This window comes from Rhinatrema bivittatum, chromosome 4, assembly GCF_901001135.1.
Source record: "Rhinatrema bivittatum chromosome 4, aRhiBiv1.1, whole genome shotgun sequence".
NCBI classification, from domain to species: domain Eukaryota; kingdom Metazoa; phylum Chordata; class Amphibia; order Gymnophiona; family Rhinatrematidae; genus Rhinatrema; species Rhinatrema bivittatum.
In genome coordinates, this window is record NC_042618.1 from 202829444 (window position 1) to 202855028 (window position 25585).

The 25585-nt window shown below is 48.9% G+C and overlaps 1 protein-coding gene across 3 annotated transcripts in view; it reads left to right on the plus strand.

Moving 5' to 3' along the window:
• MANF (mesencephalic astrocyte derived neurotrophic factor) overlaps positions 1–25585 on the plus strand; it is a 62785-nt gene that overhangs the window by 12934 nt on the left and 24266 nt on the right. For all 3 annotated transcript variants that reach the window (XM_029599547.1, XM_029599545.1, XM_029599546.1), the window contains exon 2: positions 15556–15683. In XM_029599547.1, coding sequence (XP_029455407.1) covers positions 15556–15683 — 128 coding nt within the window. The remainder of the gene's footprint in view (positions 1–15555; positions 15684–25585) is intronic.

The window sequence follows — 25585 nt, forward strand, 5'->3', positions numbered from 1 at the left end:
CTGGCTTGCAGGAGAGGTGGGGGGAAGGGGGGCTGGGAATGCCAGATTTGGGTGCATATAACTTGGCTGGGAATTTATGCCTTATTAGAGACTGGCTCGTGAACCAATGGCCCTACGTTAGGGTTGGTCACTCCCTTGGATTTGAAATTTGTACTGCAGTCACCCTCAGACAAACTTCCGACCTTTTTGACTATCTCCCTCGATAGCGTCTCTTCGGAAAACATGGCAAGTGGTCACCAAGATGTTGCAGATACCATGGATGTGTTCTTATCTGCTACCCATTACGGGAAACCTGGATTTTCCACCGGGCTCTCAGACAGCGGGGTTTTGCTTGTGGGAGTCTAAAGGTATTACTTGGTTGGGTCATTTACTTAATGTGGAAGGTCAAATATTGTTCACTGACATGCAAGCAATGTATCAGTTGCAGCTGACCCAGGTATTTCCCTACCTCCAGATTCAACATTATATTAAATCCTTGTCTCCCAAATCCATGCATCCTAGAGTTTTTCACTCTTTGGATGCCTTATTTTTGTTTGACAGGTCGCAGCCTCCCTCCTTTCTTGTTATAAAATTCTCAAAAAACTTATACGATAAGACCCATATTCGATACTTGTGGCTAGATGGAATGGAGATGGGGTGTTTGTTCTTTCTGTCCCTATCCTTAAGGCCTGCTTTAAACGAGCGTCCCAACTAGCAGCTAGTATGTACTATAGGGAAATGCAATACAAACTTTTATGAAGGGCATATGTCGGCTCATATTGTGTACCGCTTGCAAATTTCTTCCTCCGACTTGTGTGTTAGCGTGCCTGTAGCTTGCTTACCTTTATCTCATTCTTTTTTGGCCTGCCCTCTTATCAGACGATTCTGAGGTCTTATTGCAAATTATATCAAAAACTTAATGGGGTTCTCTCTTCCCTTGTTCCCGCTATTTTTTCTGTTTGAACATTTTCCTCCGCTGCTGATTAAAGGCACTGGTTCCTGCTTATTCGTCGTGAAAGCCTGTTTAGTGCGCAAAAAAGTGATATTACATTGGAGGGATCCAGATGCCCCTTCCTATTGGGCCTGGCGGAACCATCTCCACCATATGATGCGCATGGATGATTTGAACGCTCGTTGCTCTCCTCTACAACACCGGATGTTTTTGTCGATATGGGATCCGTACGTCCAGGCCCTACCGCACAGATCCAGGAGTTTGATTCTCAATGACTGACTTACTGGATCCAGACCCTGGCCTAACTTGTATGTGGTGCTAGGACACACAGTATGGACTTATGGGTGGCTGTTCTGGTTTGTACAATGTGGGGGGGGGGGGGAAGGGGTTGAGAACCTATGTCTTTTATTCGTTCTCTTGTCACTTGTCCCATGATGTTAACTGTACCAACATCACTGGGCCGTTATGTTGTAAGCTTTATTCAAATAATAAATGTTTCAAACAAAAATCATGAGCTCTAGAACGGGTAAATGTGAATCGGTTTTTTACTCTTTCAGATAATAGACTAGGGGACCCTCCATGAAGTTAGCATGTGGCACATTTAAAACTAATCGGAGAAAGTTCTTTTTCACTCAACGCACAATTAAACTCTGGAATTTGCGGAAGATATGGTTAGTGCAGTTAGTATAGTTGTGTTTAAAAAAGGATTGGATAAGTTCTTGGAGGAGAAGTCCATTACCTGCTATTAATTAAGTTGACTTAGATAACTGCTATTACTAGCAACGGTAACATGGAATAGACTTAGTTTTTGGGTACTTGCCGGGTTCTTATGGCCTGGATTGGCCACTGTTGGAAACGGGATGCTGGGCTTGATGGACCCTTGGTCTGACCCAGTATGGCATGTTCTTAGGACATCATGGCTAATTCAGCCCTGCTATCGACGGGAAAAAACAAGTTTGCTTACCGAAAAACGGTGTTTCCGTAGATAGGATGAATTAGCCATGCTGACCCACCCACCTCCCTGATCAGTCAACATCAACTCTACGACCACGCTTGCTTTATCACAGACTGAGCAGAGTCGTTAGCGCGGGAAACCACGCACAGCCTCAGAGCAAAGCTCTGATATCAGTTAGGAAGCTCCCAGGCCTGACTGACGGTTCCCATGATAGCATGGCTAATTCATCCTGCTATCTACGGAAACACCGTTTACGGTAAGCAAACTTGCTTCTCTCTGCCTCTCACGCTGGAAGGCTGCTTCTCTTGTACTTCCATCAGCTCTGGTTCTGTTTCCTCTCCATAATCCACCCCTCCCCCCTTCAGCTTCTTCTCAATGTACGTCACACTTGGCCCTCCCTGCTGGTTCTCTAGGACCCCAGAGCCTTTGGGCTTGATTCCTCCCACCTCCATGCCACCCTGCCTCAGCAAAGGGGAACCTAAGACATCTAGTACTGCAGGATTGTTTCTAATACTTTGGTTTCCTCTGTCTTGCTCTCTTACTTTGCCTCAGTAGCTGGGTAGGGACAGCAGGGCCTCCACTACAATACCCCTGCATTGACAGCCTGCCAATATTCTCAGTCTCCAGCAGATGGTGAACGTGCAGCTCCCTACTGGGGGTTGCTAAAAATAAAGTAAGTTTAGAAAGAAAAAGAAGGAAAATTTAATTCACCCCACTCTCCTGTGGTGATATCTTTATGGTCCCTTTCTCCATCGAGTTTTCCTGAGGTGATATCTGTGGATCCTTCCCTCGATAGAGTGCCTCGGTCCGGTAGCTGGTTTTCCAGCATGGACATAGCTGTAGAGAGACCAACTGAGAGGGTAGCGGGTGCAGGAAGGCCTTTGCCCTTTCCCCTCGCAGCCGGCAACTGACTCTGTACTTGGCCAGGACAGGCTGAGCTCAGGTAAAGAGTAAATATAGAAAAAGGAGTTAATTTTAGGGATTCCATTCCCCTTCTCATCTACCAGCTTGGCGCGCCGATTCCGGCATCCATTTCCATCTCCAGGGAGCTTGGGCAGTCATGGCAACTTGGTCTGAGTAGCCTTTTTGCCTAGGCCCAGCTTTTAGGCTTCGCTTAGATGCTGCGTAGTAGGCCGCAATGGTGTTCATGTACTTTTTTTTTTTTTTTAAACATGGATTGTTTATTGAATTAAAGCTTTAAATACAAGAGAACATTTCAACATGTAATATAGGACATTATCCAATACATCTGGTACATATGTAAAAGATGCCATAAATCCCCTCCCCCCCCCCCTCCAAGTCTCCATAAAACATACTTTGTATTATTGATCAGAATCACATAACTGTCTAGGGGACACAAACCCCCAGACATGTACATTAAACTAACCATCACCCATTCAGGGATCAATACCGGAACTCTCATCTTCCATCTTGAAAGCTGGGGAAGTGAGTAACTGACATTACAAATCGCGTGCTTTTTTTTTTTTTTTAATTCACAAATTTGCTACGAAACAGTGTCTGACATCTGTTCGCGCTTGCATGCCTGGTTGGTCGCTCAGGTGGGTGCCTACCTGGACTGCACATTGGATGCCTACATTTGGGTGTCCATAGTGTGCACTTATTGGCCTGAGCTTGTTTTTTGAGATCTCTACCTGGTCTCGCTTGTGGGGGCGTGCAGCTAGGCCCACAGTTGTAAACTGTTGTGATGGCGAAACTGAACGGCAGTATATAAAACTCGATAAGTAAAGATGCTTTTGGTAGCATTCTATCAGGTGTTATCCATGGTGCTGGTAGCGAAAAAAAAAAAAAAAAAAGCCTAAGCGCCTTATCCTTTGTGCTGCTTGCCATATTCGGGCATCACAGCCTGGCATCCCATCTAACTTGTGTCAGTGCTGCTTGGAGGCTCAGAGAGAGTTGTCTCCCAACTGATTTTGCTAAGCCCAGCTCTTCCCAACATGATGCGGGAATGGGACCGGAGAGGGAACCGCCAGAGGCTTCACCAGGTTTTGGGGCTCCCCTAACTGGTTTGTCGTTGGGGGAAGGCAACTTGGGCACAGGACCAATGTCCCCTGGGTTTTTTTTCTGTTTATACATTTTACAAGCATAGTTATCAAGTAACATTACTTGAGTGGAAATACAGGTGGTACAGTTATATATTTTTTCATATAGTTTAACCATATATCAAGGAAAACCCATCTTACACACCTGTCTTAAAAGCCCCCAAAAATCCAAGATTACACAACCTAAAGAAAACTCTTAAAGTAACCCAAGGAAATATAGTTATAGGACAGCTTAACTTTCAGAGATTTAAATTCCATTTGAAGAGCGCGTCATTCAAGGCCTGGTGAAGAACTAAACTGTGGTCTATCCCTGTTAACTAAAATCTAACTGAGATGGCTGAAAAAATACATATGATACTTCTCTGTTTTTATTAGGCATTTACATGGAAATTTTAATATGAAAACATTCCTAATTGGACCAGTTTTGGTTTAAGCAATATAAATTGTCGCCTATGTTTTTGGGACTGCCTAGACAGATCCAGAAACATTTGAATTCTACAATTCAAAAACAACTCTGATCGATTTGAGAAATATTTTTTAAATACCCAGTCTTTATCAGACTCCAATTAAAAAAAAAAAAAAAAAGTCACAATCACTGTTGATGGTCTCGTCAGATTACTGTCAGAACCTTCCAAAACTGCAGAAATATCGATATTCGGTGTTTCCACTGGTTGTAATTCCTGCATGCCTTCATTGTTTTCCCTTAGTATCTGTCTTCATTGGTGGGAAATAGTAGATCTTAAATATAATTGGTAGTATTGACTCAGCTATTTTCAACGCCTCCATTAAATATCTCCGTCACAACTCAGTCGGTGAGGTCATTAGCAACTTTGGAAAATTACTGCAACGGATATTTTTAACCCTAGAAAACTTTTCCATGTTCACAATTTTAAACTGTAGCGAATGATTTTCTTTAATTAGGGCCTGTTGTAAATCAGTAACTTTCCCCAATTCCAATTTTACAGTTCAACTTTTTTTTTTTTTTTCGTTTGACCAGCTTCTTCTATTTTATCCACTCTGACTTTTATTTCTTTCACAGATTTCAACAGCCAGCCGACTTGCATCTCCATGTTTCTATTCATATCATTAATTGCTTCCCTTATAGTTTCCAAGGAGAAAATTTGTGGTCTTTACCAGGGTTTTAAATTATAGGGAAGACACCTCAGTCAAATTCTCTCCAGGCCCTGGCCCTGCCACTCATGGAAGTTTCTCCAGCCCTGTGTGTTAACTTGCTGCACCGCAGGAATCTCCTGCAGGTTTGCGTGCCTTGGGTGGAGTTCCAGCTGATTGCTTTCATCCAGCAACCCTTATCCCCCTCGCTCCTGCTGAAGTCTCACAGCTGGCTGGTGGCGATCTCTCTCCGGGGGAAAGTGATGTCATTAGCTCAAGAGCGGAGGTAGGCTTCTCTTCCGCTCAGCGAGCTCTCACCCCTGTTCTCCGTCCTCGACAGACATGGGCGTCCATCGGGGCGCACAGTCGGAGGAACCGGTGTGGTCTCAGAGGCCAAGCGCTCCTTGGCCCTCCTTTTGTGGGCAGAATGAGGCACTCCGAATAGTAGTAGTATCACCGAGGAACGCTTGAGCCAATCATGCTGCCTGCGCCATCAACGCCCCCTAGTTTTGGTATGGATCCTTCTGCCCTTTCTTGGGTGGAATTTTTTCAAGGGTTGCAGTCCTTTCTTCAAGCATAGTCTGTGGCTCCGGCCAAACACAAAATCAGGATAGCAGGTTGTGGGCAAGTGTCAGTAAGTCTAGACCTGCTGTGGGTCACCCTGATAGGGATACGGATGGCATGGATGATGAAGCCGATCATTACTCCCTGGAGGATGGGAAAATTCCTTTGGGATTGGAACCAGATAGAACAATGTTTCTTTCATAGGGGAGTTACCAGCTCTGATGTCCCAGACACTGAAGATGCTGTGTCAGGTATTGATTCCATGTCTGAGGCATAGAAAAAAAAATCCCATTTTTCCTGGCGTGTAGCCAGATGGACTCAGGACAAATGGGATAGTATCTGCGTGCTAGCAGTTGGAGACGGATCTGACGTCAGCACGAGGGCGTGTATATATCCCCACAGGAAGCGCAGCTGTTCAGTAATTTCCGTCTCCAAAGCAGTTTGGAGTGCCTGCACGCTGGTTCAGCGTGCTTTCCAAGACTACTTTCATTTTTGTTTTCTTCTCTTCTAGATTCTACTTTACCTTTCTTCAACACCTTTTTGAGCCCCGCGCTCCTCAGGGGCCGTTCTGGCCGTGCCCCCCAGTTGAGCTTCCCGGGGTGACTGCCGTGGTCCCCCGGAGGTGAAAGTCCTCGGTCCCGCCGAGGCCCTCGCTCCCGGCGTGGACGAGGTAGCGGGTGCAGTGCCTCAACCGCGGCGGTGAAAGGTATCGGCCCTTTCCCCTCGCAGCCGGAGACCGCCTGTGATCCTGCCCGGCAGCGCTGAAGATTTGGTAAGGCGTACGTCTCTTCACCCAGGTCTCCGCTATCTAGAGGACCGGCGGCGTGGCAAGCCGTGGAGGACGCCATTTGTGGCCTTACTCAGGTATTCCGCGCCTGTAATGGGCGCGGCTTTCTTTCCTCCTTGTTCTTGCTTATTGGCTGCCACTGTGAGTATGTGCCGCATATTGCTGCTGTATGTCTATTGACTGCCATTTAGGTGTATCTTGCTACCTGCTTAGTATTGTGCGCCTATTCTGCTCGGCGCCTATTGCGGCCGCACACTGTTGCTATTGTGTGCCTGTTCTACTCAGCGCCTCTTGCTGCCACAGCCTGTTGCTATTGTGCGCCTGTTATTTTCAGCGCCTATTGCTGTCGCATACTCTTGCTATTGTGCGCCTGTTTCTACTCAGCGCCTATTGCTGCCGCTTACTATTGCTATTGTGCGCTTGTTTTGCTCAGCGCCTATTTCTGCCGCTTACTATTGCTATTGTGCGCTTGTTTTGCTCAGCGCCTATTGCTGCCGCTTGCCTTCCACAAGAAACCTAGGCGTAACAATTGACAGCCAACTCAACTTTAAACGACACATCTCCAATACAATCAAAGATGGATTCTTCAAACTGCAGACACTAAAAAAAACTCAAACCCCTTCTCCAAGAGCACGATTTCAGAACAGTCCTCCAATCAATTATCTTGTCAAGACTCGACTACTGCAACTCCCTCCTCCTCGGACTACCAGAAATACACATCAAACCCCTCCAAGTTCTACAGAACGCTGCCGCCAGAATCATCTCTAACAACAAAAAATCCCCTCACATCACACCCACGCTCAAAGAACTCCACTGGCTACCCATTACACAAAGAATCCAGTATAAAACCCTCACCCTCATGCACAAAAAAATAAACAACAAAATGGACTGGCTAAACAACGGAATACAACCTTACCCCACTCAAAGAACTCTCAGATCCACCAACACTGGACTCCTAGCCGTCCCCAATCTCAAAGCTGCACACCTCAACGTCACCCGCAAACGAGCCATAACAATAGCGGGCCCCACCTTATGGAACACCCTCCCCACCTGTCTCAGAAACGAACCTTCACTGCAAGTCTTCAAAAAACACCTCAAAACATGGCTATTTTTAAAAGCTTTCCCACCCGACACATAACCCGCCCAATCGCACCATCCACTCCATGCCCCCTCCACAAGCATCTCGCCCCACACCTTTCCCTCCCTACACAAGCATCTCCCACCACCCTTTCCCTCCCTATCACTACCTTCCTCCCACACATCCCTTCCTCTCCCCTCCCCCCTCTACACTCCCTGCTCTCCTTACCATAATTTATCCTCATCAACAAGCCATTTATGTACATATGTTATATACTATAGTCTAATGTTCCATGTACTCCTGTTAGTTCTGTTACAACTTGTTATATTTATTACCATGTTATAATGTAAAATATTCTTATATCTATTTAATACCATGTTATAATGTAAAATAGGGCTGTTACCACCCTATTCCTTTAGTTATCTGGAAACCGATGTGATATCTCGATCGAATGTCGGTATACAAAAGAAATAAATAATAAATAAATATTGTGCGCTTGCTCTATTCAGCGCCTATTGCTGCCGCATCCTATTGCTATTGTGCGCCTGTTCTAGCCTGCGCCTATTGCTGTCGCATAAGAAGCGCACGCTTGCTATATTTTGCTCATGGATCAGCTCGCGGCCGCAGCTGCGCCGCCGCTTGCCCTAGACGTTTCAGCTCTGGGCCTCTGCTCTGCATGCCACCTTCGTGCCACGCGCGGTACTGACCCCGACTCCCTGTGTACCCAATGTGCGGCGGCCGGGGGACCCTCCGGCCAGGACAAATCTCAGCCGCAGTTTTTTGACAGTTCACCTGCGGCTACCCCGGATTTGGGAGGCAGTCTCGACCGCTCAGGAATCCCGGGGGATCTTGTACCCCGGCGTTTTGAGGCTGCTTCCATTTCCTGGGTGGATCTTTTTCAGGGAATTCATGCCTTTGTCCAGATGCAGACGGCTTCGCGTCCTGCCCCTACGGTCCTTGCTGCGCCTGTTCTTCCGGCGGTTGCTGCGGTTCCTGCGGTGGCGGCGTCTACGGCGCATGCTGCGGCTGCCGCCATGATGGCAGCCTCTAGGGATCCTGTTCCTGGACCCTCGCAGCCTTCTCGGGAGCGGGAGCTCCCGTTATTGGACAGTCCCGATCACTCGGACCAGGAGGTTTCACCGGACGAGTCCGAACTCCCGGACGAAGGGGACCTCCCCCGGGGATTGCGCCATATAGGACTATGTGGCGCTTTTTCCCTAAGGAGGACCTCTCGGACCTCGTGTCTCAGTGTCTGGCGGAGTTGGATATCACTGGACCCAGTGCTTCGATTCCTTCTGCGCAGAACCCCCTGCTGGAAGGTCTTCGTCCTACAGCCCGCCATTTTCCTTTCTTGCAGGCAGCTCAGCAACTCATTGATTTGGAATGGGCAGCACCAGCGGCCTCATTTCAAGGGGGCCGGGCCCTGAAAGGCATGTACCCATTGGCACCGGCTCTCCAGGACCTCCTGGCATGCCCTCAGGTGGACGCCTTAATTAGCGCTGTGGTCAAGCGCACTACCATTCCTGTGGAAGGGGGTATGGCCCTCAGGGAGCCCCATGACAGGCGGATGGGCGCCATTCTGAAGCAAAATTTTGAGGTGGCAGCTCTTTCTTTGAGGATTGCGGCCTGTTGCACGGTGGTCACTCGTGCCTGCTTGTCTCAGGTCCGGAACAACGCTCCGGCGGCTGACATGGAGCCCGCTCTTTCCTTCCTCACCGATGCCGCATCGGATTTGGTTCGAACCACGGCTAAGGGGATCTCGTCTTCCGTGGCCGCCAGGAGACACCTATGGATCCAGCCATGGTCCGCTGATACACCTTCAAAGTCTCGCCTCATCAAATTGCCTTTTCAGGGCTCGTTTCTGTTTGACAGTGACCTTGATAAGCTAGTCGCTACCTGGGGTGCCTCTCCTGTGCCTCGCCTACCAGAAGACCGGTCCAGGAGGGGACAGCGCTCCGGTCCACGGCCCTCCAGGGGCAGGAGCTCACAGCGATTTGTTCCATATAGAGGGCGCTACCAGACGCCGCGTCCTCCGGCCAGGAATCAGTCCTTTCGGTCCAGGCTGCGCAAACGGGGGAACGGGCCGGGCGGGGGTCCCGGTCGCATCCCACAATGAGAATTTGCCGATTCATCTGGGGGACGAAGCCATAGGGGGCAGGTTGACCCTCTTCTACCCCAGATGGGTCGAGATCACGTCAGACCAGTGGGTCCTTGCAGTTATCCGAGAGGGGTATTATCTGGACTTTCATCATCTTCCTCCGGACAAGTTTGTGGAGTCTTCATGTTCCCCGCTCAAGAAGGCAGCATTGGAGGCCACCCTGACGAGGCTCCTGACCTTGAACGCCATCCTCCCAGTGCCTGCCTGGGAAGTGAATTCTGGACACTATTCCATTTATTTCATAGTACCCAAGAAAGGGGGCACTTTTCGGCCTGTGCTGGACCTCAAATCCCTCAATCGGTACTTACGGGTACCGAGGTTTCGCATGGAAACTCTGCTCTCCGTCAAAGCCGCAGTCCAGCCCGGAGAGTTCCTCACGGCATTAGACCTGTCCGAAGCCTATCTTCATATTCCGATACATCCAGATCATCAGCGCTTCCTACGCTTCAAGGTTCTGGACCGCCACTTCCAGTTTCGAGCTCTCCCCTTCGGGTTGGCCACCTCCCCAAGGACATTCACCAAGGTGATCGTGGTTGTGGCGGCGGCACTCAGGCGGGACGGGATCTTGGTCCATCCCTACCTAGACGACTGGTTGATCAGGGCGAAATCCTGAGTGGAGAGCCTGCGGACAACCGACAGGGTGATCGCCCTTCTGGAAAGCTTGGGCTGGGTCATCAACCTCAGCAAGAGCTGCCTACAGCCTTCCCAGTCCATAGAATATCTGGGGGTACGGTTCGACACTCGGGCGGACACGGTCAGTCTTACGACCAAGAGACAGTTGAAACTTCGGCAGCGTATCCAGTATCTGTTGGGAACCAGTCGGCCGTTAGCTTGGGATTATCTGCAAGTTCTGGGTCTCATGGCCTCCACTCTGGACGTGGTGCCTTGGGCACGAGCCCATATGAGACCACTACAGCATTCCCTGCTCTCTCGCTGGAGCCCCCATCACCGAGCCTATTCCACGCACCTCCCTCTACCGGTCCATGTTCGGACCCAGCTGCGGTGGTGGTTGCGGTCCGACCACCTGAGCAGGTGGTCGCGGATGTCCTCGCCCACGTGGATCTTGCTCACCACGGATGCCAGCCTAAGCGGCTGGGGAGCACATTGCGAAGAACTCACCGCGCAAGGACGCTGGAACAGGGAGGAGTCCACATGGAACATCAATCGCCTGGAAGCCCGGGCAGTCAGACTGGCCTGCCTTCGTTTCGCTCCACGGCTGCGGCACAGAGCTGTCAGAGTGATGTCCGACAACGCCACCACGGTGGCCTACATCAACCGTCAGGGCGGAACCAGAAGCCGAAAGGTATCTCTAGAAATTGCCCCACTCATGGTTTGGGCAGAGGCGAATCTGCGGGACATCTCCGCCGTCCACATTGCCGGGAAGGACAATACCACAGCAGACTTCCTCAGCAGGGGAAGCCTGAATCCAGGCGAGTGGCAGCTGTCCCCCACAGCTTTCCAGATGATTGTCGATCACTGGGGGATCCCGGCCATGGATTTACTGGCAGACAAGTCCAATGCTCAGGTACCCAGATACTTCAGCCGCAGACGCGACCCGTGCTCGCACGGCATCGATGCTCTGGTCCAGCCGTGGCCTCCGGGGACTCTTCTATATGCCTTTCCCCCGTGGCCTCTACTGGGTGCCCTCATCCACAGGATTCGGTCACACCAGGGCCTAGTTCTTCTGGTGGCCCCGGACTGGCCAAGAAGACCCTGGTACGCGGACCTCAGACGCCTGCTGGCAGGGGAGCCTCTCCCCCTGCCTCCTCTCCGGGACCACCTACGTCAAGGTCCCATTCTGCACGAGGATCCAGCTCAGTTCTCTCTTACAGTCTGGCCATTGAGAGGGCTCGACTGAAGAAAAAGGGTTACTCGGGGCCTGTGATTAATACACTCCTCCGGGCTCGCAAGTTTTCCACATCCCTCACCTACGTACGGGTCTGGAGAATTTTTGAAGCATGGTGCGACTCTCATGGCACCAGTCCACATGCCGCCACTATTCCTATTGTGTTGGATTTCCTGCAGGATGGGCTTCAGAAGGGTCTCTCCCTCAGCTCCATCAAGGTTCAGGTAGCGGCACTATCGTGCTATGGGCCCAGGAGAGGTGGCAAGACTATCGCCAAGCACCCTGATGTTTCTCGTTTCCTGCAAGGCGTCAAGCATATTCGTCCGCCACTAAAGTGGCCTATACCCTTATGGAACCTTAATCTGGTTCTGGATTTCCTTGCGGGATCCACCTTCCGACCCCTTCGGGGCTTGTCTCTACGGTCTCTAACCCTGAAGTTGGTATTCCTGCTGGCCGTATGCTCCGCACGCCGCATCTCTGAACTAAAAGCGCTGTCCTGCCGTGATCCCTTTCTACGTATCTCTTCGGAGTCTATCCATCTTCGGACGGTTCCCTCCTTTCTCCCTAAAGTGGTTTCACAATTTCATCTTAACCAAACCATATCCTTGCCTACCACGGTAGGTTTGAAGAAATCTGAAGAAGGCCGTTTATTACGCCATCTCGACATCGGCAGATTGCTGCCCAGGTATCTGACAATGACTCAAGACCTGCGGAAGACAGACCATCTGTTCGTCCTACACAGCGGGAAGAAGCAAGGTGAAGCGGCCTCTCGGCCCACCATTGCCCGCTGGATTAAAGACGTTGTCAGAGCCGCCTACGTGGCGGCTGGGAAGGCTCCGCCTCTACAGGTTAAGGCTCATTCTACCAGAGCCCAAGCGGCGTCTTGGGCTGAATCCCGGATGCTGTCGCCGGCGGACATCTGTAAAGCGGCGACATGGTCCTCCCTCCATACCTTTTCTCGGTTCTACCATCTGGATGTCCAGGCCAGGGAGGACTCTGCTTTTGCGAGGGCGGTACTGCATGGTCCTCAGGCAGCCTCCCGCCCAGGCGGGGTGTAAAGCTTTGGTACATCCCATTTGTCCTGAGTCCATCTGGCTACACGCCAGGAAATGTTGAGATTACTTACCTGGTAATCTTGTTTTCCTTAGTGTAGACAGATGGACTCAGCATCCCGCCCAGCTGCCTGTGTACATGGGTTTTCACTGATTCCAGGTAAGCCTTTGACCTTTGTTTTCCTAAGAGCGTACACTCTGCCAATATCCACGCCTTCCGGTTGGGAAGGCTGGCGGTCTCCAGCCTCTGTCAATCGGTCAGGGGAGGCCTGTTTTCACTTTTTTTTCTTTACCTTTCATTGAGCGTCAGTACACACATCCATAACAGCTTTTGCAAGGAAGATTACTGAACAGCTGCGCTTCCTGTGGGGATATATACACGCCCCCGTGCTGACGTCAGATCCATCTCCAACTGCTAGCACGCGGATACTATCCCATTTGTCCTGAGTCCATCTGTCAACACTAAGGAAAACAAGATTACCAGGTAAGTAATCTCAACATTAATTTTTGTGTAAAGCATAGTTTCTTCCCCATTATGGATGCAATTCAAGAATTGATTGATCTTGAATGGATAGCCCCAGAAGCTAATTTTAAAGATTGATGAGCCTTGGAAACACCGAACCCCTTGGGTTTGGTGGTGCGAGAGCAGTTGCGCTTTCCGAAAGTGGATGCATTGGTGTGTACTGTCACCAAGTGGATAACTATCCTTGTAGAAGGAGGCACAGCATTGAAGGATGCTCAGGATAGGAGAATTGAGACTATCCTTAAGCAGGTCTTTGAGATGATGGCAATTAATTTGCAGATAGCATCTTGCTGCTCTCTGGTGGCTCGCACTTGCCTGCTTCTCTTTCAGGAAGTTGATGAATCTGTTTTGAATTCCAGGACAGTGATGAAACTGGCAGTGAGTGGCCAGGCTTCGGCTATGGCTGAGGAATTGATTGGCCGATACAATGTCAGTCTAATCTTACAAAATTGCCCTTTAAAGGATCACTGTTTGGGAGTGAGTTGGGGGAAAAAATGGCCAATAAGTGGGTGAGTCCCAGGTTCCTCCGTTACCAGAAGATAAAAAGCAGGTGCCTTGTTTGTTTACTTAAAATATTTATATACAGTTTTACCAATACAAAAATTGATCAAAGCGGTTTACAATCATAAATAGATTAAAGTAAAATTAACTAATGGCAATAAAATAAAAAATTAAATGTTGGTAAAAATGAATAAAGTACAGTTAGAAATGAAAAAAAATACAATTCATTATGTGATCAGTATAAAAAATCCTAAGGATTTATAAACTATCGTTAAATACTATAGATTCATTACCATTATTGTAACAAAACTAGGACAGGTAAGAAAATATATAGATATAAACTTAACAGTCAGATAATTATGGAGAATTTTTTTTTTTAATGTCCCTCATGATATGAGAGGTGTTATGAGGAGCCACTACTTCCGAATGCTTCCTTAAAAAAAAATTAGGTTTTTAATGCTTTCTTAAATTCAGACTTATTTGATATTAGTCTTAAAGGATTCAGTAAGGAGTTCCACAAAATAGGGCCAGCAACCGAAAAGGCTCTTTGTCTAGTGACATTTAATGCAGCCATTCTAACAGTTGGTATTTCTAATAAATTTTTTGAGGCAGATCTGAGCTTTCTAGTGGGTTTGTAAAGCCGCAGGGTCGAGCATAACCAGATAGTCTGAGTTATTTAATAACGAGTGTATTATCATGGCTATTTTGTACTGAATCCTAAATTTGACTGGTAGCCAGTGTAATTCTTGCAGAATGGGAGAAATGTGATGTTTCTTAGGAGTACCAGTAAGAAGTCTTGCGGCTAAATTCTGGATCAGCTGCAAGGGTCTAATTACAGTATCACGTAGGCCCAAAAATAATCCATTGCAATAATCTAAACCAGAAAATATCAGTGCTTGGAGCACTGATAGTCACGAAAGAAGAGCAAAGGGCATAGTTGTTGGTTTTAAGACATGTAATTTAAAAAAAGTTCTTAACTACTTTTGATATATGTTGGGTTAATAAGCTGGAATCTATCCAAACACCTAGGTTTCGTGCAAGTTTAGTAATTGTGATATTTGCAGGAGGCGCATTGCTAGGATTTTCTATATAACTGAGGAATATGATTTTGGTTTTCTTTATATTTAATTTTAAACAATTGTGGGCCATCCATTGCTCGATTGCTTTAACAGAGTTGAATCATTGAAAAGGTATCCGACCATGACGATTTATAAGGAATGAATAGCTGTATATCATCCGCATAAACTCTAAATTGTCCGTTTAGTGATGATAGTAATTTGACAAAGTGGTAAAAGTTATATATTGAAGAGTATGGGAGACAATGAGGATCCCTGTGGTATCCCCGTAGTCTGAGTAAAGAATTGTGTTCATTCAGCAGCTTCTTGGAAGGCTCTACTTTTGGGTAGGTCTCAGTCCTTTCGTCCCAGGCAGCCCAGTCAGGGCACAGGTTTGAGCGGCAGTGCCTCCCGACGCCCCCCCCCCCCTCAGTGAGAGGGTACTGACCCACCCCTGGGAACAGGAGATATAGGGGGTCACCTTTCTCTTTTATCAGAGGTGGGTCGAGATCATGTGGGTTCTGGAGGTGATAGACTGCTATGCTCTGGAAAGATTTTGTTGATTCTTTGTGTTGCTTACATCATATGGAAAGAGATTTTACTCATCTTCCTAGAGTGCATGGAAATCCAACAAGAGAAATTTTTTTTTCACAATCTTTTTTTCTAAAGTTTGTATGCTCTCTCTCTATTTTAAGTAGTGTCTTAATATGCGTAAGGCTTTTATGTATAACATGCACAAAAGATCTTCAGCATTTAATGTGATTGCTTAGATCCTTTAAATTCCATGTCTGTAATATTGCAGATATTCTATCCTCTACTCAGGAGGTAGATGGTATTCATAGGGAGCTGATTGGTGTTTCAAATGAGCATTAGTTAACCACCATGATGGGAGCTCTGTGTAGCAATAAAATAATCTGGGTTTTTCTCTGTCTTAGTGTGTGTTTCCTTCTTGGGAAGATTCTACCAGTCCTTAAAAGATGATAAGGTGGAGTTTACTTCAGCCATTGTGGAAAAAGAGCTACTGAAATACTGCAAGGAAGCAAAAGGAAAGGAGAACAGACTGGTGAGTGACACTGAGCCAGGGTCAAGTAATGCAAGAGATTCTTAACATTGCTGCATTCTAACAATCAGATGTTTGCTAGGCATGAATAGTATTTGACAAGCAAATACAACAGAACCACATATTGGGGGTTTAATGACATAATTCTGTCTTATACTGCGATGGAGGATTGACCCAGAGTTTTCTAGGTACGTGTAGTGACTTCCTGTACACTAGTAGACATGCAGCCACTCAGTATCTTTTATATTCTGGTGTCAGAGGAGAGTATTTCACAGACTGTGCTTTAATTGGGAGTGTTTTATTGCCTTGGGCCTTTTTGGCTTGCATGTTATTGGAAAGCAAAAACTGAGTAAACCTCAGTCCAGACGGAGTGCTGACCCACAGAGCATTCATCTGCTAGTTGACTTGCTGGGAAAGAAGGTTTATATTTTGAAGAGAGAATTTTCATCCATGCAGACCAGATAATTGGATGTGCACACCAGGTAGCAGATAGAGATGGAGATTAACATCACTTCCATAATGACAGCCTGCTAGTATTCTCAGTCTCAATCAGATGGTAGGCAAGCATCACATTCCATACAATGAGTCCTGCATAGATGTACGGGTATCTTAGGGCTGCTCCTGAGGTGAAAGTCCAGTACTCCCTCCTTCAATTGAGCTTAGTCCTGGGTCTAGCTGATCAAAATTCAAGCATATTTTTCTCTTTTCAACTTTCTGCCAGCCATATGGCAGGCCTTTTAGTTATTGTGCATCCTGGCAGAGTCTCTAGTTTTATTCATAAATAAGTAATGCATCTGCAGTTTAGTTTGTGTCCTCTCCTTGCTCTGTTTTTGTGCCTTTGTCTAGTACTGACACGACTGATGGAATGCAGTCCATAGGTGATTCATGTAGGCCACTGAGCCTGAGGACTTGTATGAGTACTACCCAGGCATGAGTTCCATGTCATTTCACTGATCGATCGGCATTGATGGAGGTGCAGACAGTGAAGGGATTGAGGACCTGTGGGTGGGAGAGCTCATCTTCCCCCATATTCTAAGGAACTAGTCTCCACGGGCAGGAGCCCTGGATGATGTAACCTCCCCTCTTGCTTGCCAGTGCTGGCAGGGCAGTCTCCTTGTGAGAGAGGGTGAGCAGGAGCCTAGGAAAGCAGCGTTGTTGCTGCACCTTCAGTACCATGCCCAGTATCGCTTGCCCATGAAAATCTGTTCCAGCACACAGATGGTCTGAGGGGTCAGTCAGGACCACGTCGTGACCCAGGACTGCCATCGAGTGCCATGGTTATACTTGATGCTATCAAGGTGTTGGGGTGCCCTCTGTGCCATCAAGGTGCACGAACGCTCTTGATGTTGAAAGGGCCATCAAGAGCTGTGTAGGCTGTCTATTGCTCTGGCTGGGGACGGAAGCCCTTCTGCGCCATAGGTGCCGGCATTCGCAGTAGATGCCATGGAGGAACAGCACCAACCTGAGTGTCATTGAGCACCATGGGCCTTGATGCGGCAGAATAGCGACACCGATCTCTCTCTAGCGTCATAGTCCGGACCGCATCAGGGACCAAGACTGTTTATCAAGTGCCATGGTCACCCTCGACGACATCAGCCACCTACGATGCCATAGCCTCCATAGCACTCTATCAGGCATGTTCGCCAGCTATGCCATTCTTGGGTACTCTCAGCGATGTTGAGCACCATTACTGCTAGGGACAAAAGAGATTGCCATTGAGTGCCTGGTTGCTGTTGACTGCTGAAGCACAAGGGTCCTGACAACTCTTGAGTGCAGTGGAAGTCCTTAGTTGACAAAGGTTTTGGGCCTGGGGCAGTTGTGGCGCCATCGAACCCCAGGGTCCCCATCGACCTGAGGCATCCAGGGTGCACCATGGCCCGTTGCCCTCGTATATCAAGCATTGGGGGTGCCAATGAGCCCCCTTTGAGGTGTCCTGAAGGGACACGGAGATGGCGTAAAGCCATCGGGTGCCATGGGCGCTGATGTTCTCAGAGGGCCAGAGCCACTGTACAGCGCCAAAGGCGCTTGGGGTCATGAGGCATTGGAGGCCCCAAGGGGCTTTGAGTTGTGTTGGTGCTGCCAAGAGCCAGATCTGCTGTTGAGGCTAGCATCAGCCATAGGCACTGGCATGGACGCCGTCAAGCTCACAGCATTGATGCCCATGGGCACATAGCTAAGCCAAGGGGAACCATCAAGGACACTGGCCGTCATATGTTCCTTTGGGCACTGATGCAGTGTGTCTGCTGCAAGGCCTCTGCTTTCAAGCAACATGGGTGTCAGTTACTCTTGGACCATATATGTCTTTGTACATCTGTCTCCATCAGTGCTGGCAAACTTTGGACACTTTTTTGGCCTAGTGTGTTCACGAGTCATCAGTGCCTTTTGGGGGCTATGTACACAATGACCGGCTGTCGTGGTCTATAGGTGCCTGGGGTACCATCAATGGTACTGCATGCCGTCGAGCATGCCAGGTGTCCATGGCACAGTCAAGCACTGTCTGAACTCTAGGCGTGGCATTTGTGCCAGAAATGCAATCCATTACTTGTGAGCGCCAAGGATGCTATTGGCACTGGAGGCACTGTTGCCACTGTGGACACCGGTGGATGCAGTTGGATGCCGCAGAGCACCACCACAAAGTTACCATGGGCTTCCCTTCTGCCACTATGCGACAGGATGGTGAGCCATTTATGACCCCATTTCAAGGGCTGCAATCAGGTACTGTGGGTACCATGGCGACAATACTGCCTACCATCAACCATAGTTGGAACCTCAGTGGCACTGGAGATGCTGTAGTCGCACTGTGCAGGCTGACTCAATTAGGAATTAGTGCAAATGTAGAGCACATTATGCATGGTTGTGTACAGTGGGGGTCGTCTGCTCCTTCAAGTGCCTCAGGTGCTGGTGGGTAGCATTTTCTTTGTTTGCTGTGCACAGCCATTCCAGAGAGAGCAGGACCACCATCGTTGCATCATGCTATTAGCTTCCTTGTCTGTTTTGCACCTTAGGGTGCGATGGGACACTGAGGAGGTTGCCATCTCACACTCTTAGATTGCTTTTTGGCAGTGTGCAGCCGCCAGTTCTATCAGGTGGTGCTCACTCTCTCTTGTGCTGCTATCTGCAAGATGGGGTACTGCTACATGAGTCCCAGTCATCGCTCTTTTTAAAAGTGGAGGGCACTATACTTACAGGTGTGTGTGTGTGTGTGTTTTTCCCTCGTGGCGACCCTGCCCTGGTAACCTTTGGATTGCCAGGTCAGAAAAAGAAATCCTATTTCTACAAGGGTTTGCACTTGCAGCATCCCTTCTTTCTGTCTCTTTGTGGGTTTCTTCCACAGGCGGTTCACTCTTTTGGCTGTTCCTATCATGTTACCTCATTCCCTACTGGAATCAACAGAGTTGTTAAGGGTTGATAAATACAACCTAGCAGCTTTTTCTTATCCCTACAGCTCCCAGAGTCTGCTTCCTTGTGTTCTTTGCTCCTTTCGACTTCCAGTTGGAATGGGGGGGGAGAGGAGAGAAAATCTAGGGCATTTGTGGTGTATCTTAGTGTATACCTGCAGGGATCAGTACACAGTCTTTTTCCCTGTTTCTTTTTCTGCCAAGTTTTGGCCAGTACTGCCTTTAGCTTTTCATACTTCACTGAGTTGACCAAAGTTCCTCTCTGCTCACCTGAACTATCCTGTGAACAGGATGGATAGGCCTACCCTTGACAGGGTGGAGCATGGTGAGCTTCAGCCCTAGCTTAACTCCCTACTCATGGGTGTTTTGGGCTAACTTTCCCATTTCAGGGATTCTTTCATCCCCTGACACTGTTGACGTCTGTCTTGAGTGGTCAGATCTGCCTGGTACTTTGGCAGGTAAGGTCTGCCACAGACCTGGCTGCTGTTGCTGCTTTTTCTTCCAAGTGTTGCTTGAGATTTTCTGCCCATTGTGCCTGTCAGCCAATCATTGGGTGTGCTTTTGTAAATGCATTCTGCCCTTCAGAGGCTAGTGGCCCACAGTTTCTTGCTGGAGGGCTTTCTGGCCCAAGTTGTTTTTTCGGTTGTCTTATGATGCCAAAGACTGCAGAAGAGTTCTTCTTTTGGTTTATTCTCTGGGCCTTTTCCTGTATCCAAGAGAGGGTGTAGGCTGTCTTTGGGGTTTGCTGTTCAAAACCCTGACTGTAATAGTCCCATAATGCAAACTATGCTTCTCATTGGAATTCTCATCATGCCCCTACCTTAGGTGCCTCTGCAATGTATCAGGGTATTTTTGTCTGTCTGTTCTTTGGTTTACTTTTGTAGAACCTAACTCTTCCTGCCTAGACCTTTTTTTTTGGGTCAGCTGCCTCACAGACAAATGGGAGAAAGTTGGTGCTTTCTGTTTTGAGCAGCCTGTAGCTAGGTAATCACCCATGTGTGAGGACTGCCATCCTTGTTAGGAAGAGTTGCTTACCTGTAACAGGTGTTCTTCTAGGTCAGCAGGATGTCAATCCTCATAAAACCCACCCACCTCCCCTGGAAGTTGGTTTCTCCGTGTATTAGCTATATCATGGACTGAGGGACTCTGCCTAGGGGGCAGGGTGATAACCTCAGCTGTACATGCTCAGTAGGGGCATGTGTGAAAGCTCTAGAATCTGAGATCAAAGTTCTGATATCACCCATGTGAGAGGACTGACGTCCTGTTACAGGTAAGGAACTCTGTGTTCCCCTTTTAAAGAACAAGAAGGATAAGTGTTTCTTTTTCTCTGGAGCAGTAATGTGTTTGGGTTTTTTTGTAATAAAAAAAAGGGGATTGGGGGGGGAGTAGAGGTAGCTGAAACACAGCTCAGAAGAGAGCCCCCTCTGGTACAGAACCATTCATGTTATTTCAGAATATGAGTGCACAAAAATCTTTCACTTTTATATCCTTACTGCTGGTGCTCTTAGCAGCTGTAAAGGCCTCCCCCCAGCAGAGCACAGAAAGAAGCTCTCCTCTGTGGCATCAGGAAGCTACACAAGGGAGTGCAGAGAAGCTGTCGCACTTGTCATGAGCAACTGGAAGTAAATTGCACCAACATGGGAGGCCCACTTCAGCAGGTCTGCCTGAAAATGCTAATCCCGATGGGGAGGAGACTTCCATGGGAGCTGCACCAAGATGTTTAAGCACCTTGAGGGACTGACAGGGAATGGATCCCTCCCTCTCTGTCTCCCATTGAGTGGATCTTCAGTGGCTTTGCTCCTATTAGAGTTCCAGGACCGGTTCCTTCTATAGAGGCTTCCTCTCTTGGCTGGGCCTGCCTTTCTTAAAGAATTTTTTTAAGTGATTGCAGTGAGCATTCTCCCAGGACAAGCAGGATGGTAGTCCTCATGGATGGTTGACATCAGATGAAGCCCTGTCACGGAATACTTTTGTCAAAGTTTCTAGAACTTTGACTGGCTTGTGCATGCTCAGCATGCCACCAACCCTGTGGCCACACAGGGTCCCCCTTCAGTCTCTCTCTCTTTTTTTTTTTTTTTTACCTGCGCAGCAGTTGCCTTGCAGTTCTTGGAGCTCTGAGTTTTTCCTCGCGGAAAATTTTTGAAGCTTATCTTTACATTTTACCCCGTTCCAGGATCCCCCATCGTGCATAGACTTCTCCGTTCGGTGAGTTCATTTCATGCTTTTGCGGTCTGTTCCCGGTCATTCACCTCATGGTGACAAATGGTCACCGACTGCTCGCTGCCTCTTTTTACCATGGCGACCGGTTTTAGTCCGTGGGCACTCGGGGCACTTCCTATGTCCATAATGGACCCGCATGGTGGGTGCGTCCTGTGCCTCTGGCTTTCCCATGATGTCCGTTGATGTCCAAGCTGTGCCCAGATGACCCCCCCCCCCCCCCCAAAGGCTGGCACGCCTGTCTGGAGAAGATGGAGCACTTGTGTGGGCCCAAGCAATCTGCTCCATCGACTCCGGTGCCGGGTGCATCGGGTCAAGGGGGTCCATCTGACTCGGGACCCTATCTGTCGAAGCCCTGCCAGGAGGACCAAGGAGCAGGAGACCGACCACCAGCATCGACCCATTTCAAGGCTTCCACATAGTCATCCTCGGCACCGGAGAAAAACAGGGCCGAGCACCGTGGGAAGCATAGACACCGGCACAGATGCGCATCTCAGTCTGCTGCCAGCACAGACACCAGAGTGGCATTGGCCTCGACCAAGCCTTCTCCGGATTGGCCCCAGGGAGAGGAGCCCCCACAGACCCCTGTGGACGCTCCGGTGACACCTATCCTGCCTGCCTCCTCCAGGGTCTGTTCTCTCCGCACCCTTGTTCTGAGAGGAGTTTGACCACATGGTCCAACAGGCAGTGCTAAACGCCCTTCAGGGCTTTCAGTCATACCAGCATTGGAACCGGCACCATCCATGTTGGCACCCCTTCTGGATATACTGGACGTCCTGCTCAGTGCTCTGCTGGCGCAGCTCGTATCAGTGGGACCTTCGGTGCCCAGCCAACCACAGTAACTTCTTTCAGAGCCTTCTCCCCAGAAGACCTCTCCTTTGCTAGCTTTGTCAGGGAGATGGCGGAGACAATACCCTTCCAACTTGCAACAGAGGAAGATGCCTGCCACAAAATGTTTTGGAGGTCCTACGATTTTGTGGCTGCTCCAAAAGAGGTCATGGCTATCCCAGTCCATGAGGTTCTTCTCGACCTCCTGCACCATCTCTGGGAACATCTGGGTACTGTGCTTCCGGTCAATAAAATGACCAATGCCACTTACCTAGTGCAACAGGCCCTAGGTTTCCAAAAAAGCCAGTTGCCCCACCAGTCAGTAGTGATAGTCTGCCCATAAGGCCAAGAGGACCCGCCCTCATTCCTCTGCTCCTCCGGGAAAAGACCAAAAAGCCCTAGGCGCCCTTGGTCGACAAGTTTTCCAGGGTTCTATGCTGGTTGCTCACATAGCGTCATACCAGCTCTATATTTTATTTATTTATTTAACATTTTTTATATACAGACAACAGTTTGCACATCGTATCGGTGTACAATGAAACTCAAAACAGGTAGGCAGAGCCTTTACATGGAACATTAACTATAAAATTTGAATTAAAAAGGTATAACTGGAAGACTTACAGGAAACAAAATGGTAGGCAGGGCAATTCCTAGAACAGTAGCTATAAAATTAGAGATAAAGGTATTTAAAAAAAAAAAAATACAGAAAACACAGGTTTTATAATAGTTATGAACTATATGTACAAGATATTTTACAAGGGAAATCAAACCAATACAATTGAAACCTCTGGAAACAAGACCAGGAGCTCTCAGAAACCCTACCACAGCAGTTTCAGGAGGGCCTGGACTCCATCCTCCAAAAGGGGCTAGAGGCCAGAAAGCCCAAGGTGAGGGTGGCTTATGATGCCTTTGAAACTGCCTCAATCTCAGTAGCAGGCATTAGCATCAGATGCTGGGCCTGGCTTAAGACCTCAGACCTTCGCCCAGAGGTACAAGAGAAATTAGCGGACCTCCCCTGTATAGGAGAGAAACCTGTTGGGGACAAACTCTGTGACGCAGTGGCCCAACTCGAGGATCACCACAACACCCTGCGTCAGCTGTCCACTACCACTGATGCCCCTTCAGGGACCCGTCGAGGTCCACGTAGGGACACCAGTAAACAATTCTACAAGCCACGGAGATACGATCCCCCAGCATCCCGTACTTGTTCAGCTCGGCCCTCCCAAAGATGCCATCTTCGCCAACAAAGGGCACCCAGGGCACAGCCAGCTCCCCAGCCTAGCCCTGCAGCGGGGTTTTGACTCACATCCAGAGAGCAGAGGCCAACCCACTTGTCTGAGATGGTCTTTGCTGCTTTGCCAGGAATTGGTTTCAGAGTCTGGATGATCATACAGCAACCTTCAAGTTAGAGCTCTCGGCCCTGCTACAGTCCTGAGCTGTGGAAACCAGTTCCCCTGGCCCAGCGAGGCCAAGGGTTCTACTCACGCTATTTTTCTCATCCTAAAAAAGACAGGTGGCCTCAGTCCCATCCTCGACCTTCGAGCCTTAAACAGGTTCCTGTGCAGAGAGCGGTTCAGAATGGTGTCCTTGGGCACCCAACTCCTGCTACTGCAGCAGGGGGAATGGCTCTGCTCTCTGGATCTACAGGACGCTTACGCACATATTGCAATTTTCCCACCTCATCGCAAATATCTGCAGTTCATCGTGGGTCACTTTCACTTCTAGTACAGGGTTCTCCCCTTCGGGCTCACCTCCGTGCCCCAGATATTCACAAAGTGCCTGGCCATTGTCGGAGCACAGTTGTGCCAGAATGACGTACATGTATTCCCATATCTGGACGATTGGCTCATCAAAAGCTTGTCCAAGGAGAGAGCCCTTCACTCCCTCCACTTGACCTTACAACTCCTTCAGTCACTGGGTTTCCTGGTCATCTACCCGAAATCCCACGACTCTGTCTCAAAAACTGTCATTCATCGGGGCAGACCTGGACACTACTTTGGCCAAGGCGTTCCTTCCCAATGAACGCGTAGCCACCCTGGCCAACCTGGCTGCCTCCATCCGATGCCAGCAGAATACCACTGCCCACCTGCTCCTCAGGTTGCTAGGACACATGGTATCGTCTGTCCACGTCACGCCAATGGCCCACCTAGCCATGAGTCATGCAGTGGACCCTGAGATCTCAGTGGTGCCAAGCCTCTCAGAAACTCTCAGCACGGGTCCACATAACCACACTACTCCAGCTCTCTCTCGCCTGGTGGATGCAGAAATCCAACTTGAACAAAGGGCTTCCTTTTCAGCCTCTGGCTGCTCAAATAACTTTAACCACCGATTCCTCCAACCTAGGCTGGGGCACCCATGTCAATGACCTGCACACACAAGGGATGCAGTCGAGAGCAGAGGCAACCTACCAGATCAACTTCTGGAACTACGGGCCATGTAATATGCCCTCCTCTGCACTCCAGGATTGCCTGTCCAACAAAGTCATCCTGATCCACGAGGACAACCATGTAACCATGTGGTATCTGAACAAATAGGGGGACACAGGCTCTTACCTTCTCTGCCAAGAGGCGGTGCAGAATTCGGCTCCTGTGAGCCACCTATCTGGCAGGAACACAATGTAGAGGCGGACTGCCTCAGCCAGACATTCCAGCCTCACGAGTGGTCCCTGAATCCCTGTGTAGCGACCAGGATCTTCCGCCAGTGTAGTCAGCCGGACGTTGATCTGTGTCCTTGCAGAACCACAATGTGGCCCAATTCTGCTCCCTACAGGGGACCGAAGGACACCACCCATGGATGCCTTCACCCACTCCTGGAGTGTGGGTCTGTAAGATGCGTACCCTCCGATTCCGTTAACCAAGACTCTCGTGAAGCTACAGCAGGACCGAGGCTCCATGATCCTCATAGCCCCGCGTTGGGCGAGTCAGGTCTGGTTCCCCATCCTTTGCGACCTCTCCATCCAGGAACCCATTCGCCTGGGCACCTCGCCCGACCTCATCATGCAGGATCAGGGCAGGTTATACCACCCGAACCTTCGGTCCCTGTGCTTGACAGCCTAGATGTTGAAAGGTTGTTGGGCTGGAGTATCAGGCTATCGGCCAATGTCTCGCAGGTCCTAGTAGTTTCACGAAAGCCTTCCACGCAGCAGTCATATCGGGCGAAGTGGAAAAGACGGCTGGGGGGGGGGGGGATATGATAGAGGTGTTTAAAAATCATGAGGTCTAGAATGGGTTATTGTGAATCAGTTATTTACTCTTGAAGTTAGCACTCCATGAAGTTAGCATGTGGCACATTTTAAAACTAATCGGAGAAAGTTTTTTTCAATCAACACACACTTAAACTCTGGACTTTGTTGCCAGAGGATGTGATTAGTGCAGTAAGTATAGCTGTGTGTTTAAAAAAGGATTAGATAAGTTCTTACAGTAGCATGGAATAGGCTTAGTTTTTGGGTACTTGCCAGGTTCT